This window comes from Hyperolius riggenbachi, chromosome 5 (assembly GCF_040937935.1).
Source record: "Hyperolius riggenbachi isolate aHypRig1 chromosome 5, aHypRig1.pri, whole genome shotgun sequence".
In the NCBI taxonomy this organism is placed as follows: Eukaryota; Metazoa; Chordata; class Amphibia; order Anura; family Hyperoliidae; genus Hyperolius; species Hyperolius riggenbachi.
Window position 1 is genome coordinate 7,938,248 of NC_090650.1, and position 23,172 is coordinate 7,961,419.

The following is a 23,172-nucleotide window of genomic DNA, read 5'->3' on the forward strand; positions in this document are numbered from 1 at the left end:
CTAAATTATGCTGGTGTATGCGCATGGTGCACGTGGACACATAACGTTAGCTCCCTTGTGCGATTGGTAAGATGCACCGTCTTTCCCAGGAGAGGAAGTTAGGATGTGTGCTCCTAATCCATTGATAGGTTTGATGCAATGAATGTGTTTGCATGTCTGCACTATGCATGTTACAGGGCCAGAGTTAGGACACTTTGCATGTGAGTGTGCGAAGGGTTAATGGATTTTTGCTGTTTTCTAGCCACACCCCCTTCAGCACCTCCCTTTCCCTAATAATTTATTTAATGTCCTAACTAGAGGCGATGTGCCTGGATATATGTATTTCCATTTTACTACTGACCCCTGTGGCTAGGGTCCAATTCAGTGCACTCCCTCCTTCCCCTGTATGTATTTGTTAGCATGCACACAGCTTATGCTGGTGTATGCGCATGGTGCACGTGGACACATAACGTTAGCTCCCTTGTGCGATTGGTAAGATGCACCGTCTTTCCCAGGAGAGGAAGTTAGGATGTGTGCTCCTAATCCATTGATAGGTTTGATGCAATGAATGTGTTTGCATGTCTGCACTATGCATGTTACAGGGCCAGAGTTAGGACACCTATGTTTACCTGGGTACTTCTGCGCAGTATAGGTGACTAAGCATAAGAATGCATTCTTCTGTGAACTAAAACCCTGGCTTTTAATTTAGCTGTAGGGATAACAGTTGTGCATGGATGAGTGAATCTGTGAATGCATTTGTTTGAACATTTGCATGTGAGTGTGCGAAGGGTTAATGGATTTTTGCTGTTTTCTAGCCACACCCCCTTCAGCACCTCCCTTTCCCTAATAATTTATTTAATGTCCTAACTAGAGGCGATGTGCCTGGATATATGTATTTCCACCAGGGAAAGCAGACACTGACCACCAGAAGGAGCTATGGGGGGCAATGGCCAGCAGGGGGAGCAATGGAGGGCCACTGACCACCAGGGGGAGCAATGGGGGGAGCACTGACCACTAAGGAATTATGGGGGGCCATTTACCACAAGGAGAGCTAATGGGGGTCTCTAACCACCATCAAAATGATAGGGGGCAAGTAGACCACCAGGGAAACTATAGAGGACCACTGGATCAACAGGGAAATTGTGGTGGACCACTGACTACGCTCAGACAGTAATTTGGGCACCGTCAAAAGATGGAGCCCAAATTACTATAAGAACAGTGTAATTCGACTGACAGCAATAGCTGGAAGCCAAATTACATATTTGGACCTGAGTCCATGGCGGCCTGGAGGGGGGAATAGCTTTTTGGCTAAAATTTTCACACCTTGTTGTTATAAAATGCCTTTTAGCCAGTACCCACGTAAAAATGCCCTGTTTGCCCCTCTTAGGGTTCCTTTACACCTAGGGCGTTTTGTGCTTTTTTCGAGCCCTGGGAAATGTAAAGACCATCCTATGAATCGCTAGTGCAATGAATCCTTATGGGATAGTTCATATCTGAGCGTTTTGTCAGCTTTCCGCTCAGCAAAGCGGTGCCTGGACCATTTTTAGAGCGGTTTTGCTACAATGGAAGGTATAGGAAAAGCACAAAACACTCACAAAATCGCTTTGTACGGCGATTGCGTTTACGCTTTTAGGAATAAATACATTGTATTTATTCATTTCCGGGTCAAAGAGTTCACTTCCTGACTTGCGTGAGAAAGTAAAAAAAAAGTAATCGCTCTGTTTTGCAAAAAAGTGCTGTACACAAAATCGGAGCACGCAGATTAGCGCCGGGAGGTGGAAAAAACATCACTCACAAAATCGCAATTTTAGATGTGAACAAACAGGAAGTATATATGTGACGCTCGCTTGAACAGCTGCCGTGCACACATGTGCATGCACCCTCCACGCATACTTGTCGGGACTTGGATATCTGTGATTGGTGAAGGGGAACAAGCATTCCCTTAGCCAGTAGCAGTGCCTTGTGATGAATAGACATGACCCCGATCAGGGGCCATGTCCATTCATAAGAACTAAAATATGTGTTAAAAAAAAAAAAATAACACTTCCTGGTAACCCAGGATAGTGTTTGTAGCACCATCTAGTGGTGAAAATGTAAAATTAGACCCAAAATACATTTTATTTAAAAAAAAAAATAGGGTTAATCCCTTCAAAGCCACCTCCTAACAAACAAAGACATGTAAGAAAAAAAACTAAAAGTTTAAAAAAAACATACCTTAATAGTTGGGGCTCAGCTTTTTAATATATATTAACCATAAATGTATATTACTGTTATTTTAGTAAATAGGGCTTGTAATTATTGGCCAGACAAAAAAAAAAGAAAAAACTGAAAAAATACACCTTTTATTTCCAAATTATATATAGTCGCTATACATTGTACTAGGAACATAATTTAAATGTTGTGATAGCCGGGACTAACAGGTAAATAAAAGGTATGGGTTTTATTTACAGTAGTATTACTCAGTGCTGGTCGTAATGGAGAAAGCTACGCTTACGGATCATTACGCGTAATTTTACGCTATTACGCATTACGAAATTACGCTTACGGCATAGACAGTCAATTTCGGTACATGTCTATAATTACGCATAGCACTTACGCAATTACGCGTAAGTATACCGTAATCCAGGTTATTACGTTATAGGTTTACGCGTAGAAACCTACTAGCAATTAATGCGTAAGGTCATGCTGCCAAGCGGAAAAGTTGACGCATGGATCAATGTTAGGTAGCCGCCGACTTTAAGGGTTAATAGCAAAGCCCCCTTAAGTGCTAAGAGCCTCAAATTTGGAGAATATATTAAGGAGATCAGAAGGAATAAGAGGAAAAAATTTTTTTTCAAAAAGACCTTATAGTTTTTGAGAAAATCGATGTTAAAGTTTCAAAGGAAAAATATATACATTTAAAAACCCGCCGACTTTAACGGTTAATAGCAAAGCCTGCTTAAAATTTAGGAACACCAAATTCACAGGGTATATTAAGAGGATCAGTGGGAATAAGAGGAAACATTTTTTTTCAAAAAGACCTTATAGTTTTTGAGAAAATCGATTTTTAAGTTTCAAGGGCGAAAATGTCTTTTAAATGCGGAAAATGTCAGTTTTTTTTGCACAGGTAACAATAGTGTTTTATTTTCATAGATTCCCCCAAGTGGGAAGAGTTTTACTTACTTCGTTCTGAGTGTGGGAAATATAAAAAAAAACCGACGTGGGGTCCCCCCTCCCAGACCTCTTTAACCCCTTGTCCCCCTTGCAGACTGGGATAGCCAGAATGCGGAGCGGCGGGTGAGCGGCGAGTGACGTCGGGTGCGGTGGAGTTACAAAGTAACAAAGTTGTTACATTGTAACAACTTTGTTACATTGCAACTGATTAGTATATTTCCGAGGATATTGCGTGGGAACTGGCTTTTAAAGGGACAGGTAAGTATTAATGGTTAATTAAGGATATTAAAGGACTTTTTTCGTGGTTATGTTTTTTGTTCAATTAAAATACTTTTTCTATGTGTTTGTGTGTTTATTTACTTTTAACTCTTAAAGGAAATGGGTAAGGGGTACTACAAGTACCTCTATACTCATTTCTCCTGGGAGGGGGGTGGGCATCTGGGGGACCCCTTTTTAAAGGGGACTCCCAGATGCCACCATGAACCCCTCCCCAGGAAATCGCGGCCTCCACCTCCACCGCCCATCGGAGGTGGAGAAGAGCCCCTTGTCCTTGGATTGGACAAGGGCTCGGAGGGGGAGGGGAAAGCTTGGCTGCCCCTCCCCTTCCGAGACCCCCCAATCCATGGACCATGCGGGCTGGTATAGTCAGGGTGCGGAGCCCCACGTGGCCGGTGCTCCGCATTCTGGCTATCCCAGTCTGCATGGGGGACAAGGGGTTAAAGAGGTCTGAGAGGGGGACCCCACGTCGTTTTTTTTTTATATTTCCCACACTCAGAACGAAGTAAGTAAAACTCTTCCCACTTGGGGGAATCTATGAAAATAAAACACTATTGTTACCTGTGCAAAAAAAACTGACATTTTCCGCATTTAAAAGACATTTTCGCCCTTGAAACTTAAAAATCGATTTTCTCAAAAACTATAAGGTCTTTTTGAAAAAATTTTTTTCCTCTTATTCCCACTGATCCCCTTAATATACCCTGTGAATTTGGTGTTCCTAAATTTTAAGCAGGCTTTGCTATTAACCGTTAAAGTCGGCGGGTTTTTAAATGTATATATTTTTCCTTTGTAACTTTAACATCGATTTTCTCAAAAACTATAAGGTCTTTTTGAAAAAAAAAATTTTCCTCTTATTCCTTCTGATCTCCTTAATATATTCTCCAAATTTGAGGCTCTTAGCACTTAAGGGGGCTTTGCTATTAACCCTTAAAGTCGGCGGCTTTTTTATATTATACGGGAGCGTAATATTACGCGATTACGGCAGACTGTGTAATTTCAATGGGAGTTTACTGTCTTACGCGTAATTTGTTACGCGTAAAACCTAACCCTACGGTCTACGCGTAATTAATTACGCATAATACCGTAACCTTACACGTAACGCTTACGGTGCATTTGTAGTGAATTACGATGCGTAATTACGCTAATGCGTAATTTCGGCCCAGCACTGGTATTACTTACTTTAAAACTATAGGGGGTGGAAGTGGAGAAATAGTGTATTTTTTTCTTATTTTATCCAGCTTTTCCCTATAAAATGCATAGCAAATAAAGTAATCACTGAAAACAAAAAGCCTAATTTGTGGTGTAAAAAACAAGGCATAGATCATTAAGGTGTAAGAAGCCGTGATAAAGTTATTGGCGAATGTATGGAAGGAGCGCTGACAGGTGAAAATGGCTCTTGGTGGTAAGGGTGAAATGGCCTGTGGGCTGAAGTGGTTAAAGTGAATAGCAGTAGGAGAACAGAGGCGCCAGCAGGATAAAAGTGGATAAAAACTTTAAAATTTGCTGGGAGGAAGTGGTGGACTTACCTCCATAAAGCAGACACGAAAGACTGTCTGAATAGTAGCAATCACATTTATTAAATAGTACCCCAAAAAAGTGCAACGCGTTTCGCAGGCCCAGCCCGCTTCATCAGGCAATAAACGTGGGGACAAAACAGAATTCCGCCAATAGCAGGTGTAGCGCCTCAGTGAGCCTACTGCTATACCGTGTCCACCCCTGGTGGAGGGGCGATCTACCCCCTTTCGCATCTACAGAGAGCGACTTCTTATCCCTGAGTGAGGACAGGTCTAATCTCCTCACCTGCCTATACAGTGGTTGCCTGTGTGGTAACCCATGTTTGTGAGTATAATTTTCTCACGATAACCTTTATTTCATTTATGCTTAACATACTACACTATATTGGGCTCTCGGTTTCTCTACACTTTATGGTTAAAGTGAATGTTTACCAGATTAAAAAAGAAAAAGTCAGATACTCACCTAAGGAGAGGGAAGGCTCGGTCCTAATGAGCCTTCCCCCCTCCTCTCCCGGTGCCCGGTCCCGCGCAGGATCCCCCGTGGCAGTATTCATGCCCTCTATGACGCGCTCGCGCGTACGTAGTATGGAGCGGCCCGTCTTCGGAAGCCCGAGTGCTCCCGAAGACCTCCGAAGTCCCTGCGGCGGCGGACGCGAACGGGGGAGCCAGCGCAGCACCGAGGGCACCGGGAGAGGAGAGGGAAGGCTCATTAGGACCGAGCCTTCCCTCTCCTTAGGTGAGTATCTGACTTTTTCTTTTTTAAATAGGTACCCATTGGCTTTAAGCCACCAGCAAGCAAGAAAATTCTAAGAATAATTTTAGCAGTACTTTCCCCCCTAATTTTTGGGTACTTTTTCAATTGCAAAATGTTGAAAAGTTTTTAAAGATAAGATGAAAAACTATCTCCTAGGAGTAAAGGGTCTTGCATCTCCCCACATTATGCCGTCCTTATTACTCCTGCATAAATCCTGTTATAGAAAACGGCGTATGTAATTCAATATATTGACACAATGGCCCATATTCAATTCACTTTTTGTCCTGAGTTTTCTCCAGGGTGATACTTTCCCACTTTAACAAGTAAATGAGAATTACCCCCTTCCTCCTCCCCCCTCACCTCAGGAGGAGGAAGCCTCTGGATTCTAATGAGACTTCCCCGATCCTCCTCACCCTCCGGACTCCAGAACTGGCTCCCCCAAAAGTACAGCCGATAAGGATGTCGGACATGGTGCCGGTATAGTAGCGCCTGCACTATTCACCTACCATGAACCTGCACAGGCGCAGTATCGGCTTTCCGATCGGGCTCAGCGGGATATAGCCGATCCCAATCAGGTCCGCTCTGCTGCGCATGTGCAAGTCGTCTGCGTAGTAGAGTGGACCAGATTGGGATCGGCTATTTCTGCCTGAGCCCGATCGGAAAGCAGCTACTGCTTTCGCAATCGTGCACCATGAATACTAACGACGGGCGTGAACAAGACATTGCATGATTGCGGTAATAAATGCGGGAATCTGCGGGGATCGGCACAATAGACCACAATGGGATCCGTCATGACAGTTGCGATCGCCGCAGCCACTCAACAAATCATTTAACTAAATTTAGTTAAACGATGTTACAAAAACGATCGTTCTTCATAAAAAAAAATTAAATTGTGCATCGCGGGAAAAATAATTGCAGCCAAAATTCATGTTGTGCGTATGAGCCTTCAGTTTATACATTCGGTTTTCCCAGATCGTAACCTCCACTTACATTTTTTATCAGTCATGGGATTGCATTTATTTTATCCAAGTTAACTTTAGAGGCTAAACTCAGTAAAAAAAAAAAAAAACTGCTGAATTTTAACGTAACACGGGGACGTCTGGACAGGAATTTTCTACAATAACAGATCCTGTCAGTCAGGCAGGCTGGCGGTAAACATCAATTTATTAGGAGTCAGACTGCAGGCGGAACAGAACAAAACATGAATTTGGAGAAACAGATCATTAGGTTTCTCCGCTCGGCTGCAAGCTGTGGCCGGAACCGGCTGTTCTGCAGAGTAAAAATGTACAAGAGCAGAAGGTGAAGAATCAGCTGTACTGCTCCCTCCTCCTCGTCTTCTCGGGGCTGAATCGTTTTTCAGGCTTCGACGGCGGACTTGTAGTGCGTCAGGGTGCGGGCGGAGGGGTCGGTGGCGTGGATCCAGCGGGGCATCCAGTAGTGGGTCAGCCATTTGGCACGCTCCGGGAAGTACTTCTCGAAGATCTGCCGGTAGAAGTAGCCCTCCTTGGTTTTGGGCGGGTTGAATGGGAACTTTTCTGAAGCCTTCTCCAGCATCAGGTCATCCACCTGCGGGCAAAGCATTCAGCAAACAATAATAATGAGACAGCAGATCGTTCCCAGGACTATTAAACATCTCAGAGATAAGCATTTCACGTTCCCACAGGGCGCTCCGGCCAATCGTGAGCGGAAAATCCTACAGCGAGAGTCCAGGCCAGCAATACACAAGACAAACACAGCGAACTATCAGTCTCGTGTGTGATAAATGATTCTTGATTGGCCTGGCTGCTGTACCGTTTACCCGAAAATTCACCATTTAAAGCGGAACTGAAATAAAAATAAAAACAAAGTGTTTCACTTACCTGGGGCTTCTGCCAGCCCCTTACAGCCTTCCTGTCCCACGCCAGTCCTCCACGATTCTCCGCTCTCCCGCCACCAGCTACCTTCATTATCGCCGCACTGTCGACTTGTAAGTCGACGGCAACTGCGCCTCCGCACCCCGGGCAACACGATGCACAGGTCACTATTGCAGCCAGGAACCCAAAATAAGCTATGCGTGGCTCGGGGCGTGCAGGTGCAGTTGCGGCGTCGGCGATACCGAAAGTAGCTGCCGGCGGGAGAGCGGAGAATCGTGGAGGACTGGCGTGGGACAGGAAGGCTGCACGGGGCTGGCAGAAGCCCCAGGTAAGTGAAACTCTTTGTTTTTATTTATATTTCAGTTCCGCTTTTTCCCCTTACAAAACCAGACCAATTTTCACATCACGCTCCTCCCATTCATTCGCCAATAACTTTATTGTTACTTATCACATCGAAATGATCTACCGTATAAGACGACTGGGTGTAGACGACCCCCCAATAGAGTTGGGCCGAACCTCCGATTTTAGGTTCGCGAACCCTGTTCGCGAACTTCCGCAAAAGGTTCGGTTCGCGAAAAAGTTCGCGAACCGCAATAGACTTCAATGAGGAGGCGAACTTTCAAAGTTTTAAAACATTCTATCAGCTGGAAAAATGATAGAAAACATGTTTCAAAAGCTCTAATACCTGGAGCCACACCTAATTGAATGAAATACACATCACTGCTGGAGGACCCTCCCTCCTCCAAGCAAGGTCCTTTATACCATTTGCCTACCTACACTAATTAGTTATGGGACAGCTGCTACACACTCTGCTAGGGAGATTTTATCTCCCCTCCTCCCCTCCTCCTCCCCCTCTACCCTTCTACCTATTCCCTCCTCCCTCCTACCGGAGGGAGGAGGGTCTCTTCTGCCAGGGAATTATAATATTTTAAAAACCAGTATACATCATACCATAGCTGGGAATACATACATGAGTATACATCATACCATAGCTGGGGATACATACATGAGTATACATCATACCATAGCTGGGAATCGAACCCAGATCTCACTGTGTGGTGGGCACGTCACCCTAAGCACTGTACCACTACAGAAGTAAGTGAAGCTTGCCTAAAATTTAACATTTATGCTCAATGCAATAGAACCATTAGGTTGCTTAAAGGAGAACTGTAGTGAGAGGTATATGGAGGCTGCCATATTGATTTCCTTTTAAGCTATACCAGTTGCCTGGCAGCCCTGCTGATCTATTTGGCTGCAGTAGTGTGAATCACACCAGAAACAAGCATGCAGCTAATCTTGTCAGATCTTACAAAAATGTCAAACACCAGATCATACCATAGCTGGGAATCGAACCCAGATCTCACTGTGTGGTGGGCACGTCACCCTAAGCACTGTACCACTACAGAAGTAAGTGAAGCTTGCCTAAAATTTAACATTTATGCTCAATGCAATAGAACCATTAGGTTGCTTAAAGGAGAACTGTAGTGAGAGGTATATGGAGGCTGCCATATTGATTTCCTTTTAACCACTTGAGGACCCACCCTTTACCCCCCCTTAAGGACCAGCGCTGTCTTAGCTGATCTGTGCTGGGTGGGCTCTGCAGCCCCCAGCACAGATCAGCGTGCAGGCAGAGCGACCAGATCGCCCCCCTTTTTTCCCCACTAGGGGGATGATGTGCTGGGGGGGTCTGATCGCTCCTGCCTGCCGGGTGTTGCGGGGGGGCACCTCAAAGCCCCCCTCCGCGGCGAAATCCTCCCCCTCCCTCTCCTACCTGGCCCCCCCTGGAGATCCGGGCTGCACAGGACGCTATCCGTCCTGTGCAGCCAGTGACAGGCTGTCTCCTGTCACATGGTGGCGATCCCCGGCCGCTGATTGGCCGGGGATCGCCGATCTGCCTTACGGCGCTGCTGCAACGCACGGTATAAGCGTGCGGTCGGCAAGTGGTTAAGCAATACCAGTTACCTGGCTATCCTGCAGATCCTCTGCCTCCAATACTTTTAGCCCTAGACCCTGAACAAGCATGCAGCAGATCTGGTGTTTGACATTTTTGTAAGATCTGACAAGATTAGCTGCATGCTTGTTTCTGGTGTGATTCACACTACTGCAGCCAAATAGATCAGCAGGGCTGCCAGGCAACTGGTATAGCTTAAAAGGAAATCAATATGGCAGCCTCCATATACCTCTCACTACAGTTCTCCTTTAAGCAACCTAATGGTTCTATTGCGTTGAGCATAAATGTTAAATTTTAGGCAAGCTTCACTTACTACTGTAGTGGTACAGTGCTTAGGGTGACGTGCCCACCACACAATGAGATCTGGGTTCGATTCCCAGCTATGGTATGATGTATACTGGTTTTTAAAATAGTATAATTCCCTGGCAGAAGAGACCCTCCTCCCTCCGGGAGGAGGGAGGTGGGAGGCCAATTAAAATCTCCCTAGCAGAGTGTGTAGCAGCTGTCCCATAACTAATTAGTGTAGGCAGACAACTGAGTCAAATGGTATAAAAGGACCTAGCTTGGAGGGAAGGTGGGTGGGGTCTTAAGCAGAGTGTTTCACAATAACATGTCTGTTGACAGTAAAATGGAGGCAAAAATTTTTGCTCAATACAGCTTTATGGGGCGAATCGAACTTCCGCAAAAGTTCGCCTGATGCAGGCGAACGTGAACCCCCAAAGTTCGCCTGGAACCGTTCGCCGGCGAACCGTTCGGCCCAACTCTACCCCCCAACTTTTCCAGTTAAAATATAGGAGTTTGGAATATTCTCGCCGTATAAGACTGCCCCTCTTCCAACGCACAACAAATTAAAATAAAAAAATCATGTACTGGTGCTGTGTATGAACAGATACTGGTGCTGTACTGTATGTGTTACCCAGTATATAACAGTATATAGTCAATTGACTTGTTGCATTGGTCAACTCTCCTTAAAGAGGAACTCCAGTGAAAATAATTTAATATAAAAAGGTGCTTAATTTTTACAATAATTATGTATACATGATTTAGTCAGAGTTTGCTCATTGTAAAATCTTTCCTCTCCCAGATTCACATTCTGACATGTATTACATGGTGACATTGTTACTGTGGGCAGATTAGGTAGCTGTTCTGGCTTTAACAGACAGCTATAAACAGCCATTTCCTGTGTGTGTCATTGTTACATTGTGGCAGTTTGCCCAGAGTACCGTACGGTACCAGAGCCTCTTGTGGGAGGGGTTTCAGCACAAAATCAGTCATACAGCGCCCCCTGATGGTCTGTTTGTGAAAATCATATTTTTCATGTAAAAGTGGGTATCAGCTACTGATTGGGATAAAGTTCAATTCTTGGTCGGAGTTTCTCTTTAAGTAGACTGGTCAGCTCTCCTTGTCTACCTATTCAGAGCGGTATGGAAGAATAGATCGCGCTCCCTCAGCAGGGAGATCTGAGAGGCGGTAACAGGATAGGGCGTATCACCCGGCATTAATAACACCCGGCGTATAAAACGACCCCCAACTTTTCAGAAGATTTTCAAGGGTTAAAAAGTAGTCTTATACACAGGAATATACAGTATATATTTTTTTTATTTGCCACAAATTAGGCTTTCTTTGGGAAGTACTTCTTTGCTAAGAATTATTTTATTTCATATGCATTTTAAAGGGAATAATAAGAATTAAAAAAATATATCATTTTTTCTCAGTTTTCAGCCATTATAGTTTTAAAATAAAATGTGCTACGATAGATAAAACTCACACGTTTTACTTGTCCCGGTTATCACAACGTTTAAATTGTGTCCCTAGTACAATGTGTGGCGATTAATATTTTCTTTGGAAATAAAGGTATACTTTTTCTGTTTAGTTTTATACACTATGAATAATTACAAGCCTTTATTTACAAAAACAACAGTAATATACTCTGACATCCAGATTAAAAATAATAAGGAGGTAACTATTTATATTTTTTTTTCCTTAAATGATTTTTTTAAATTATCATTATTATTTTAATACTAGCTGAACGCCCGGCGTTGCCCGGGTATGTAATTGGCTAGTGTTGGCTCTGCCCACTTTTCCTAACCCTAACACACAATTACTTAACCCATTCAGATTCCGTGGTTTTCACTACTTATCACAATGAACTGATCTATATCTTGTTTTTTCTGCCACCAATTAGGCTTTCTTTGGGGGGTACATTTTGCTAAGAGCCACTTTACTGTAAACGCATTTTAACAGGAAGAATAAGAAAAAAATGGAAAAATTCATTATTTCTCAGTTTTCAGCCATTATAGTTTTAAAATGATACATGCCTACATAATTAAAACTCACGTATTGTATTTGCCCATATGTCCCGGTTATTACACCGTTAAAATTATGTCCCTATCACAATGTATGGCGACAATATTTTATTTGGAAATAAAGGTGCATTTTTTCCATTTTGCATCTATCACTATTAACAAGTTTAAAATAAAAAAAATATAGAAATATTTCATCTTTACATTGATATTTAAAAAGTTTAGACCCTTAGGTAAATATTTACATGTTTTTTTTTTGTTTTTTTTTACTGTAATGTTGTTGTTTTTTCATAGTAAACATTTTATTTGGGTAGTTTTGGGAGGGTGGGAGGTAAACAATAGATTTATAATGTAAATGTGTGTTAATTCTTTTTTTTTTTTTCAGGTGTAGTATTACTTTTTGGCCACAAGATGGCGGCCATGAGTTTGTTCACATGACGTCACTCTAAGCGTAACAAACGCTTAGAGTGACGCATCGGGCAGGGAGCGGCCAGAAAAGGCGCAGCTTCCGAGAGAAGCTGTCGCTTTTTCAGCGGGGGAGAGGAATCAGAGGAATCAGTGATCGGGCACCATAGCCCGATACATTGATTCCCTGGCTACCGAATCCGCGTCCGGGAGGGAGCGCGCATGGTTCCTGGACGTAGTTTCTACGTCCAGGAACCAAAATAGGTTAATGACCAAGTATGTGAGCTTTGCGGTCTTTGGCATCAATAATTTGCAATGAAATAAAATTAATCTGATTGGATGTGGCTCCACCCCTTTTCTGAATTTGAACCCCTATCACCCAATGGCCAACTGTACCAGGAACAGGTGATTAACAGTGCAAGAATAGCAGCAATTAAATATTCCCCTTAAAAATCAATAGGTGGATTTTGATTGGCTTTTGTAGGCTCCACCCACTTTTCTGAGTATTAATCCCAGTCACCCAGTGACCAACTGTGCAAAGTTTAAAAACCCTACCATTAACAGTGTAAGAATGACTGCAGTTTACATTTCCGCAATGAAATTAGTATTTTTCTCCAACCACTGATTTCCAAACATTGTTCAGGTATGTATTTGGCTGCTGTTGGCTCCGCCTACTATTTTTAACCATAACACACAATTACTCAATAACCAAGTTTGTGAGCTTTGCGGTCTTTGGCATCAATAATTTGCATTGAGATTAAACAAATCTGATTGGCTGTTTGTGGCTCCACCCCTTTGTCTGAATTTGAACCCCAGTCACCCAATGACCAACTGTACCAGGTTTAAGGCTTGTGCCATTAACAGTGCAAGAATGGTAGCAATTGCATATTCCCCTTGAAAATCAATAGGTGAATTTTGATTGGCTTTTGTAGGCTCCACCCACTTCTCTGAATATTAATCCCAGTCACCCAGTGACCAATTATGCAAAGTTTGAGATCCCTACTATTAAAAGTGTAAGAATTGCTGCAGTTTACATTTTCTCAGTGAAATTTGCATTTGTCTCCGCCTACTGATGACCCGGCATTGCCCGATTATGTATTTTGCAGGTGTTGGCTGTGCCCACTTTTCCTGACCCTAACACACAATTAGTCAATTACTCAATGACCAAGTTTGTGAGCTTTGCGGTCTTTGGCATCAATAATCTGCATTAAAATGAAACAAATCATATTGGCTGTGTGTGGCTCCACCCCGTTTTATAAATGTAAACCCCAGTCACGCAATGATCAACTGTACCAGGTTTGAGGCTTGTGCCATTAACAGTGCAAGAATGGCAGCAATTAAATATTCCCCTAAGAAAATCAATAGGTAATTTTTGATTGCCTTTTTTAGGCTCCACCCACTTTTCTGAATATTAACCCCAGTCACCCAGTAACCAACTGTGCAAAGTTTGAGAACCCAACCAGTGTAAGAATGGCTGCTGTTTACATTTTCCCAGTAAGATTTGTATTTGTCTCCACCCACTTATGACCCGGCGTTGCCCGCTTATGTATTTGGCTGGTGTTGGCTGTGCCCACTTTTCTAATCCTAACGCACAATTAATCAATTACTCAATTACCAAGTTTGTGATCTTTGCGGTGTTTGGCATCAATAATTTGCATTGGAATATAACAAATCTAATTGGCTGTTTGTGGCTCCACCCCCTTTCTGAAATTGAACCCCAGTCACCCAATGAACAACTGTACCAGGTTTGAGGCTTGTGCCATTAACAGTGCAAGAATGGCAGCAATGTAAATATTCCCCTTGAAAATCAATAGGTTAATCTTGATTGGCTTTTATAGACTCCACCCACTTTTCTGAATATGAATCCCAGTCACCCAGTGACCAACTGTGCAAAGTTTGAGAACCCTGCCATTAACAGTGTAAGAATGGCTGCAGTTTTCATTTTCCCAGTGAAATTTGTATTTGTCTCCGCCCCCTTTTTGGCTATGGGAATACAAAGTATCCTATACTTTATTCCAGGTAATGTACTATATGTGTGCCAAATTTCATTCAAATCCGTTCAGCCATTTTTGCGTGATCGAGTAACAAACATCCAAACATCTAAACATCCGAACTTTCCCATTTATTATATTAGTAGGATAATTTGCATAAAATTTGCAAATAAGTCAGAATCATTACCATCTCATTGGCTCTCTCTAAAGAGGAGTTTAGACTCGAGTATGCTGAGACAATTTGTCATAGTGGAAGAACTTGAGTGCGAGGGGACACGATAGCGACACATTTTCTCGCTTCAAAAACACAAGTCACAAGTGGGCAGACTCAGCAGGGTGTCACTCTGACTGGCTCTATTCAGAAGCTGTGTTGGCGGTGACAGACCTAGAGCCCGTTTTTAAACGAGCTTAAAATAATTAAAAACTGTTTAAAAAGGAGGAGTTGGCTTACCTCTCCTGTAGCTATTCAGTAGCCAATATAACGCAGTATCAATTCAAGAGTTTATTGCACACAGTAGGGTCAGACAACACGTTTCGGGGTCACTTCCAGCTTCCTCAGGTCAATAACAACCCCCAAAAATGAGAATAGTCAGACTCTAGCCCCTCAGTGAATTTTTAGAATTGCTGTTGTTCGCAGGACCTACCAGAAGTGCCACCTTTGAAGACCATCGCAAGCCCGAATGGAGGTAGGCGCCCTCCGTAAGCCCTATTGGTGTTGCATGTTCATTGCAACCAGAAATATGTGAATGACTCTTTACCTCGTATATCCTGGTGTTTTTGCATTTTCACTATTGGCTTCTATTTTTTTTTGTCTGGCAACGGATTACCTTGATCCACCCCGTTCTAGATCTTCCTCCCTGTCTCTTATGTCCAGCTACTTACAAATTACTTTCCTGTATCTGGCCAACAATTTTCTTAACACCTTCACAGCACTTTACACCTCCTCTGGCCACAAAACCAGAGAGCATTGATACCCGAAGAAGACTTCATCTCTCCTCTGCCCACTCCAGGGCCCACCAACCAGGGCCGTGGAGTCGGAGTTGAGGAGTGGGAGCAATTTTTGGGTATCTGTAGTCTGAGTCGTGGTTTCATAAACTGAGGAGTTGGGGTTGGATGATTTTTGTACCAACTATACCGCCCTGGTAAGTATTAGACCAGGGGTCTCAAACTCGCGGCCCGCGGGCCATTTGCGGCCCTCGATACAATATTTTGTGGCCCTCGCCGGCTAAAGCTTCTTTATAGTTCGCTTCAGTGCTCCCAAGTAATCCGACGCATCCCCGCCGCTAAACGAGGGCTGCAGAGCCCTCAAATCGCCCGGGGGGCAAACCGCCTGCATTTCCTGGAAGGGGCAGAGCTTTCAGCTTCAGCTCTGCCCCTCCTGATGTCAATCGCCGCATGGATCGCCGCCTCTCCCCGCCCCTCTCTGTGAAGGAAGAGTGAGAGGGGCGGGCAGAGGCGGTGATGCGCCGCGATTGTGAAATTCCTTATGCGGCCCAGCCTCATCCTGACTTTGCCTCCTGCGGCCCCCCAGGTAAATTGAGTTTGAGACCCCTGTATTAGACTAAGGAGTCTGAGTCAGCGGAGTTGGACCAATTTTGGGCACCTGGAGTCAGAACAATTTTGGTTATCTGGATTTGGAGCAATTTTGGATACCTAGAAATTGAATAATTTTGGGTACCTGGAGTCAGTCGGTGGTTGATTTTTGTACCGACTCCACAGCCCTAACACCAACACTTCACTCTTTCTCTACCAGCTAGAGCACCCAACACCTCATCTTTGTTCCTGTGAATGTATGTATGACAGAGGCGCTTATCGTGACCTTGAGACTGTACTGTGTGTACTCCTATTTGTTATTGCCTGAGGAAGTAGGAATATACCTGCGAAACGCGTTGCATGGTTGTCTGGAGTATATAAATAAACCTGTTGTTGTTAAAAAGCTGACAGTATCTTGTCTACTTCAAGGAGGCGAGTCCACCGCCCACCTCCTGAGGGATTTTACACTTTTTAGTACCTTTTATCCTGCTGGCGCCTCTGTCCACTCTTATATTGTTCCTGTGAATATTACCCCACGTGACCTCAGCTATGCTAAGCGCACAACTTTTCTAGTAGACTACATGAAGAATATTACAAAAACTTCTGCGTTCCTTTGTAATCCAGCTGAATGTGTATTTCTGGTGGTTCGTTACACCCACCGCTAACACTTGAATAGAAGAGCACTTACAGTGATCAGCGTAGCTTCTGTCTCACCCTCACTACAAACCCACGGCCTATGAGTCACTCCTCATCCCTCTCTATCCATCACCCTCCACATCAAAGCATTAGCAAAATCTGAAAAACATCTCACGCCTCCCGAACCCTCCACTGCTAACGACACTGCTAAAATATTCATCTCATCGCCTCTCATCTGTATTGTGATATAATCACCACCGGCCTGGCTGGCACCGCGGAAATCAGCCAGGAGATGACAGACGGATCGTCATTGGCACTGCCACCCACTCTTAGGGGCCCATATACAGGGCTGGCGCATCCATTGAGGGAAGGGGGGCAGTTGCCTCCATGCCCCCGAGCTATGCCCGGCCCACAACGCTTCCAGATCCCTGACCTCTCCCTTAAAGGGAACCTTAACCGTGGTAAAAAAAAAGTTTCACTTACCTGGGGCTTTTCCAAGCCTCCTGCAGCCGTCCTGTGCCCGCGCAGCTCCTCCAGTGTCCTCCGGTCCCCCGCCGCCGCTTAGTTTCGTTTTCGGCCAACTGCCAGTCGTCCTCCTGCAATGCGTCCTATTCTTCCGCATTCCCCGACGTAAAGTGCCGTAAAGCGCGTCCATGGAACGCATGCCCCGCCGTAAAGTGCATCCTAGTGACGTGCTTTACGGCACTTTACGTCGGGGAATGCGGAAGAATAGGACGTGTTGCAGGAGGACGACTGGCAGACGGCCGAAAAAAGGAAACTAAGCGGCGGCGGGGGACCGGAGGACACTGGAGGAGCTGCGCGGCACAGGTCGGCTGCAGGAGGCTTAGGAAAGCCCCAGATAAGTGAAACTTTTTTTTTTACCACAGTTAAAGTGAATGGGTACTGTTTTAAAAACAAAAAAATCAGATACTCACCTAAGGAGAGGGAAGGCTCGGTCCTAATGAGCCTTCCCTCTCCTCTCCGGGTGCCCGGTGGATCCTCTGTCCTCTGACTCAGACAGGAAGTGACTACAATGTGACCCTTAGTAATAAGAAATTCCAACTATAAAATACTTTCCTAGCAGAAATGGCTTCTGAGAGCAGGAAAAAGATAAAAAGGGGACTTTCTTATCAGTGAGGGTCACACTGTAGTCACTTCCTGTCTGAGTCAGGACTGAGTCAGCCACTTACATACCTGATATTTAACTCTTTCAGACAGAGAAAGAAAAAAAGGAACACAGTATAGTTATGTGAGCTGGGCACTGTACATACACATCTCTATCTCATCATGTCACATGTCAGTTCGGGTATCCTTTAATACACAGGTCAGGCTATCCCGCTGGCCAGGGTGGTGCTCGTGGTACAGACAGAGGCTGATAGCCGTCACATGCTGTCCCTCTATGACAGATAATGATTGGCAGATCGCTCTCTCTCATGCTGACAATATAAATAGTTCTGGAACATAAACTCCTGTCTGTCTCTAATCAGGGCTCCGGATGATAAATGATCTGAGATTCCGGCAGAGTGGATGAGACATCAGAGAGGACCGCGGCGGCGTCAGAATCCCTGTCTGTCGGGCTAATGCGTCCTGATCCATCCGCAAATCATCTGCAAGGACACCACTGGGCAAACCTCTCCAAAGAGGACATGTAAGAGCTTATTTCAGGAGAAGTGACGGCCACACAGCTCTGAGTCACCGCAGGCTGCAAATTATAATCACTGTCCTAATGGAAGAAACTTATACTGAGGGCTTACACTATTAACAGAGAAGATAACATGCAAGGTACAACAGCTCCCTCTGGTGGTGGATTGAGGGTATGATCTATTTCAGGGAGATATCCTGTATATTCCCATACCTTCTTTCATAAATGGAACTGCAGTTTGGCTTTAGATTTTGCAAGACTTAATCGACTTAAAGAGGAAACACGAGGTGAAAATAAACTTATGAGATAAACAATTATATCTATCCTCCTTCTCTTAAAAACTTTTTTAGATATCCCACAGGTTTTTTTTAATCGACTTTTTAGGTTTTTACCGTTTCATTGTCTCATCTCGAAAACACATTCATTGAAGTAGGCCAGCAGGGGCGTAGCAAAAAGGGGTGCAGAGGTTGCGACCGCATTGGGGCCCTTGTGCCAGAGGGGCCCTCCCTCAACTGCAGTATTAGCTCTCTATTTGTTCTGTGCTGGTAATAATCACTTCTATAGATACTTTGAATAGTGGTAATCATTAACAAGCTGTTCCCCATCCCCTTCTTGCACCTCTGACACTGTAGTTGCCATTGGCAGGTTTTGGTGCGCCGTATCAATTGTTATTTATAGATTGCTTGGGGGGCCCCATTGTAAAATTTGCACCAGGGTCCAATAACTCTTTAGCTACGCCACTGTATGCTAGAACTAAAATATATGAAGTATTGACTCTTTGTATCTCCTTCCTGCTCTCAGAAGCCTTTTTCTGCCAGAAAAGTGTTTTATGGCTGTAATTCCTTATCAGTGAGGGTTACACTACAGTTCAATCCAGTCCAGACCCAGACAAAAACTGTCACTTGCATACCTGATTTTTAACTCTTTCAGGCATAGAGTGGAAAAAAGGAACACAGCCTAGTTATTTGTGTGCTTGGCACTGTACATACCCATGTCTATCTCATCATGTCACATGTCACCTCGAGTGTCCTTTAAGATGATTGTAACAAAAGGATTTAATACTTACCTGGGGCTTCTTCTTGCACCCATTAGTCTGCGGCTCCCTCGATGGCCTGCCGGTTTCCTCCATGGTGCTGCTGTCAGCCACATAAAGTCTGTGACCGGGCTGAGTTGCAGCATAATGTGCATGCATGGGCACGCCTGTGTGCACCACCAATCATTGTCCTGTGGCCAGGATCATGCTGCACATAGCAGTACTGCACATGCGCAGAATGCTTCCAGCCCCAGGAGTGTGATTGAGAAGGCGCATGCGCAGTGGCCCGCAGCCCAGCAGGAACGCAGACTACACGCGGTGAGATGTACACTCGATCAGGGAGTGATCAGTATTTCAGCAGGAGGATATTGAATATGTGATCACTTTGCACCCTTTCCATATAGATAAGACTTTATCACAAACCTGGTATAAAAATGATTACCTGCCGACCTCCCACCCTCCTGTCCACACTCAGCCAATAGCAGGACTGCCTTTTCCAACCAATGTTTGATCAATTTTTTATTTATTGGGGGGGGGGGGTTGGGGGGGGAGTGGCTAGGGGTCAAAATAGATTAGGAAAGACCCTATAATTTAAATGTAATTTAATTTGATGTTTATATCGTGTAATGTGTTAAAAAATGTAGCGTATTGTATTTTTTTAGGCTCGAGAATAGTAGGGCTTTGTAAGCAAACAATTGATAGAGGGAGGAGAGGATCCTGGGAAACCGGAGAGAGTTTGTGAATGTCTGGGATTGGGAGATCTGTACCTGATGCTCGATGTGCTCCTGCAGGATATGAAACCAGGACTTCTTCACGGAGGTCAGACCGTCGCTGAACGCCTCCTTCGGTCTCCACAGAATGTCTTTGGGGAGGAGGTCGGAGCTCTCGAAGGCTTCTCGCAGGAGGTGCTTCTCCACACCGTTCTGTCAATGCAGAATAATCATAATGTGCGGAACTATCCATTTCAGCAAGAGAAGGGGGGAGGGGGGACATTCCTGTAATATATATACAAATTTCCCTCATATACAGATCCACCATGGCACTTCCTCCAGGGCTGGGGGAAGACAAGACTAAAGGCCACAGCACAAGGGGCCCGGGGGGATGCCTTGTCTCCCCTACACGATACACATAGCCCCTGCCAGATAATCATCAGGACTGGATATGAATACAAGCCCAGCAATGAAGCTGCCTTCATTACAACATAATGCGTGCCACACACCATGCAATTTCCAAACATGGGTCGAATCGATTATTTCCGACAGGTCCGAACTGATTTCCAATCATTTTTGTTCGAATTAAAGTATGATATGCTTGAATTCCTAGGCCTCGGTTACTGAGGTTAGTTAAAAGACTTGATTTGCAGAGAGTCTCCCTTTAACCTCTTGACGACCAGCTAACGCCGATTGGCGTAAACTGGTCGTCTGCGGGTTACCATGGAAACGGCCGCTCGATCGAGCAGCCTTTCCATGTCAGTTCACGGAGGGTGTCTCCGTGAACAGCCGGAGAGCCACCGATCGCGGCTCGCCGGCAAAATGTAAACACGCGGGAAAGAAATCCCCGCTGTTTACATCACACGGCGCTGCTGCCGATCGGCGATCCCCGGCCTCTGATTGGCCGGGGATCGCCAGCATCTGATAGGCAGAAGCCTATCCTATCAGGCGCAGGACGGAACTCCGCTCACAGGGGGAGGGAGAGGGAGGGAAGGGGAAGGAGGCCAGGAAGCGCTGCGGAGGGGGGCTTTGAAGAGCCCCCCCCGCAAGCGCAAGCAGCCGGCGGCGATCAGACCCCCCCAGCAGGACATCCCCCTAGTGGGGAAAAAAGGGGGGTAGTCTGATCGCCCTGCTGCACTCCTGATCGGTGCTGCGGGCTGTAGAGCCCACGCAGCACCGATTACTGGAAATTACCCTGGTCATCAAGTGGTTAAGGAGGATTTCTAGAACTAAAGGTCCCCAGAGCACTGGAGAACCCTGGAGAACATTGTGCTTCTGACTACACAAGGCCAGAGTGCTAATCAGCCACGATATACAGACATGTACAGACACCCAGGCAGCCTTTGCTGTAAACATCAAGTGTTTTCATATTTCCTAAAGGTAAACAATAGTCAGGGAACATTTTACCTAATTTCTGGGTACAAGTAGAGGAAACACCATATTTGGCTTGTCCCATCGGAGCAGGCGCCGATAGGGTCATCAATCACATGCTATTATCCGCCAATTACATGCGATTGGGACTGGATGATGTCACATTTAACTCTTTAGAGGCTAGTATAAGAATAGCCAACATGGCCAACATGGGCACTCGGGGGGACTTCTCACTTATGACTTTACTTCTCACTTCTGTTCCTACTTTCCTTCTACATTATCTGTATGCTGTATATAGGCTGAAGTGCAACTAGCATAGATGTAACAAAGAGAAAGCCTGGTCTAGTCACTAGGGATAGATCAAGTCTGCATGGAACGCATACGATTCTACAGAACGTTTGCTTGGCCGAGGTAACATGTAACGAAGATTTAGGCTTCTTGCACACCAAGACGTTGCATTAGGTGGCACGTTAAGGTCGCATAGCGTGCACCTAACACAATGTATGGTGCTGCAAGAGCCGACGGTAGAGTGAGCCGCGTTAGGCGGCTCGATTCCTATAATGTCTCCCAGAGTGGCGCTGATTGGCCAGCGGGACCACGTGATGCGGAGCGAGACACTCCGCATCACGTGGTCCCGCCGGCCAATCAGCGCCCGCCAGTGAAGTGAATATTAAGTAGCCATGTGCGCGGCTACTGTAGCGGCATCTCCCCGCCTCCTCTCCGCCCCCCACTGCGCATGTGCAAACAGTCTAACGCGGCTATAGCCGCTCCAACGCCGTAGCATGCTGCACTTTGCACAGAACGTGCAGCGTTACATGTAACGCAACGTGGGCTGTGTGAACAGCCCACTTGTGTTACATTGCTGTGCGTTGGGGGAGCGTTACAGGCGCACTAACGTGCGCCTGTAACGTCTTGGTGTGTAAGCAGCCTTAAGATTGCTGATGAACACATCTGTATATTTGTTTTACAAATAAACTCCAGAACCTTTGACGACGTCTAAGAAGTTCTATCTTCTATGCTGTTTGCTGTGATGAGTGTCGAGTTATCACACTTCCTGTGATAGGGTGCCGAACAAAGGTGTAGTGTTGTTGCCCATAGCAACCGACAAATATTTATCATAATTTTACTGATCCATTTTCTGATCACTTCTATACAATATCAATCAGAAAACTATCTGAAATCAGATCGGACCTGTCAGAAGTAATCGATTCGACCTGTCTATCTTGATGTAGCTGTGTGACCTGTACACGCAGACAGGCGCCCAGTATAACAAGTTATGCTGGGAATACACGAGTCGATTCTGGCGCTCGATTCTTTGCCCAATCATTTTGCCCGATCAATTCTCTTATCTTCCGCTTGTTTTTGTTATCTTTTTTCAATTCACTTCAATGATGAATCGAGCGGCAAAACATTCAAACGGTGATCGGACGTGTCGAAAATGATCTATCGAGCCATCTTATCAGCTCAGAATCCAGCCGTGTATTCCCAGCATAAGAACTCTAAACTAAAGAAAACCATAAGAGAGAAAATCATACACCAACATCAGGAAATGCAGCTTATCCGATTTACAGGGAAGATTCCACGATTGTCATTAGACTGGAGGATTGTGGCTGGGTGGATGGTAGTAAAACAACTAAAGGCTGGTATACTCATCCAGTTGTGATTGGCTAATGATTGGCCGATTCTACCACCTCCATGCAGTAGGAGGGTCAACAGATATTGAATACTATGAGCAGATTGTGTAGGTAAATCTTCATACTACATGAAGGTGGTAAAATTAGTCAGTGATTGGCCAATCAAAGCTGGATGTGTTTACCGGGCTTAACAGGTTGTGTGCATTTGGACTTACTCTGAATTTACAGTACAGACCAAAAGTTTGGACACACCTTCTCATTCAAAGAGTTTTCTTTATTTTCATGACTATGAACATTGTAGATTCACATTGAAGGCATCCAAACTATGAATTACCACATGTGGAAGTATAGTACATAACCAAAAAGTGTGAAACAACTGAAAATATGTCATATTCTAGGTTCTTCAAAGTAGCCACCTTTTGCTTTGATTACTG

General features: G+C 44.9%; 1 protein-coding gene across 2 annotated transcripts in view; it reads right to left on the reverse strand.

The window, feature by feature from the left end:
* Positions 1-6,822: 6,822 nt before the first annotated feature.
* ASNS (asparagine synthetase (glutamine-hydrolyzing)) overlaps positions 6,823-23,172 on the reverse strand; it is a 106,203-nt gene continuing 89,853 nt past the window's right edge. For both annotated transcript variants that reach the window (XM_068235066.1, XM_068235064.1), the window contains exons 11-12: positions 19,791-19,946; positions 6,823-7,242 (exon numbers count right to left, since the gene is read on the reverse strand). In XM_068235066.1, coding sequence (XP_068091167.1) covers positions 7,033-7,242; positions 19,791-19,946 — 366 coding nt within the window. In that variant the 3' untranslated portion in view covers positions 6,823-7,032. The remainder of the gene's footprint in view (positions 7,243-19,790; positions 19,947-23,172) is intronic.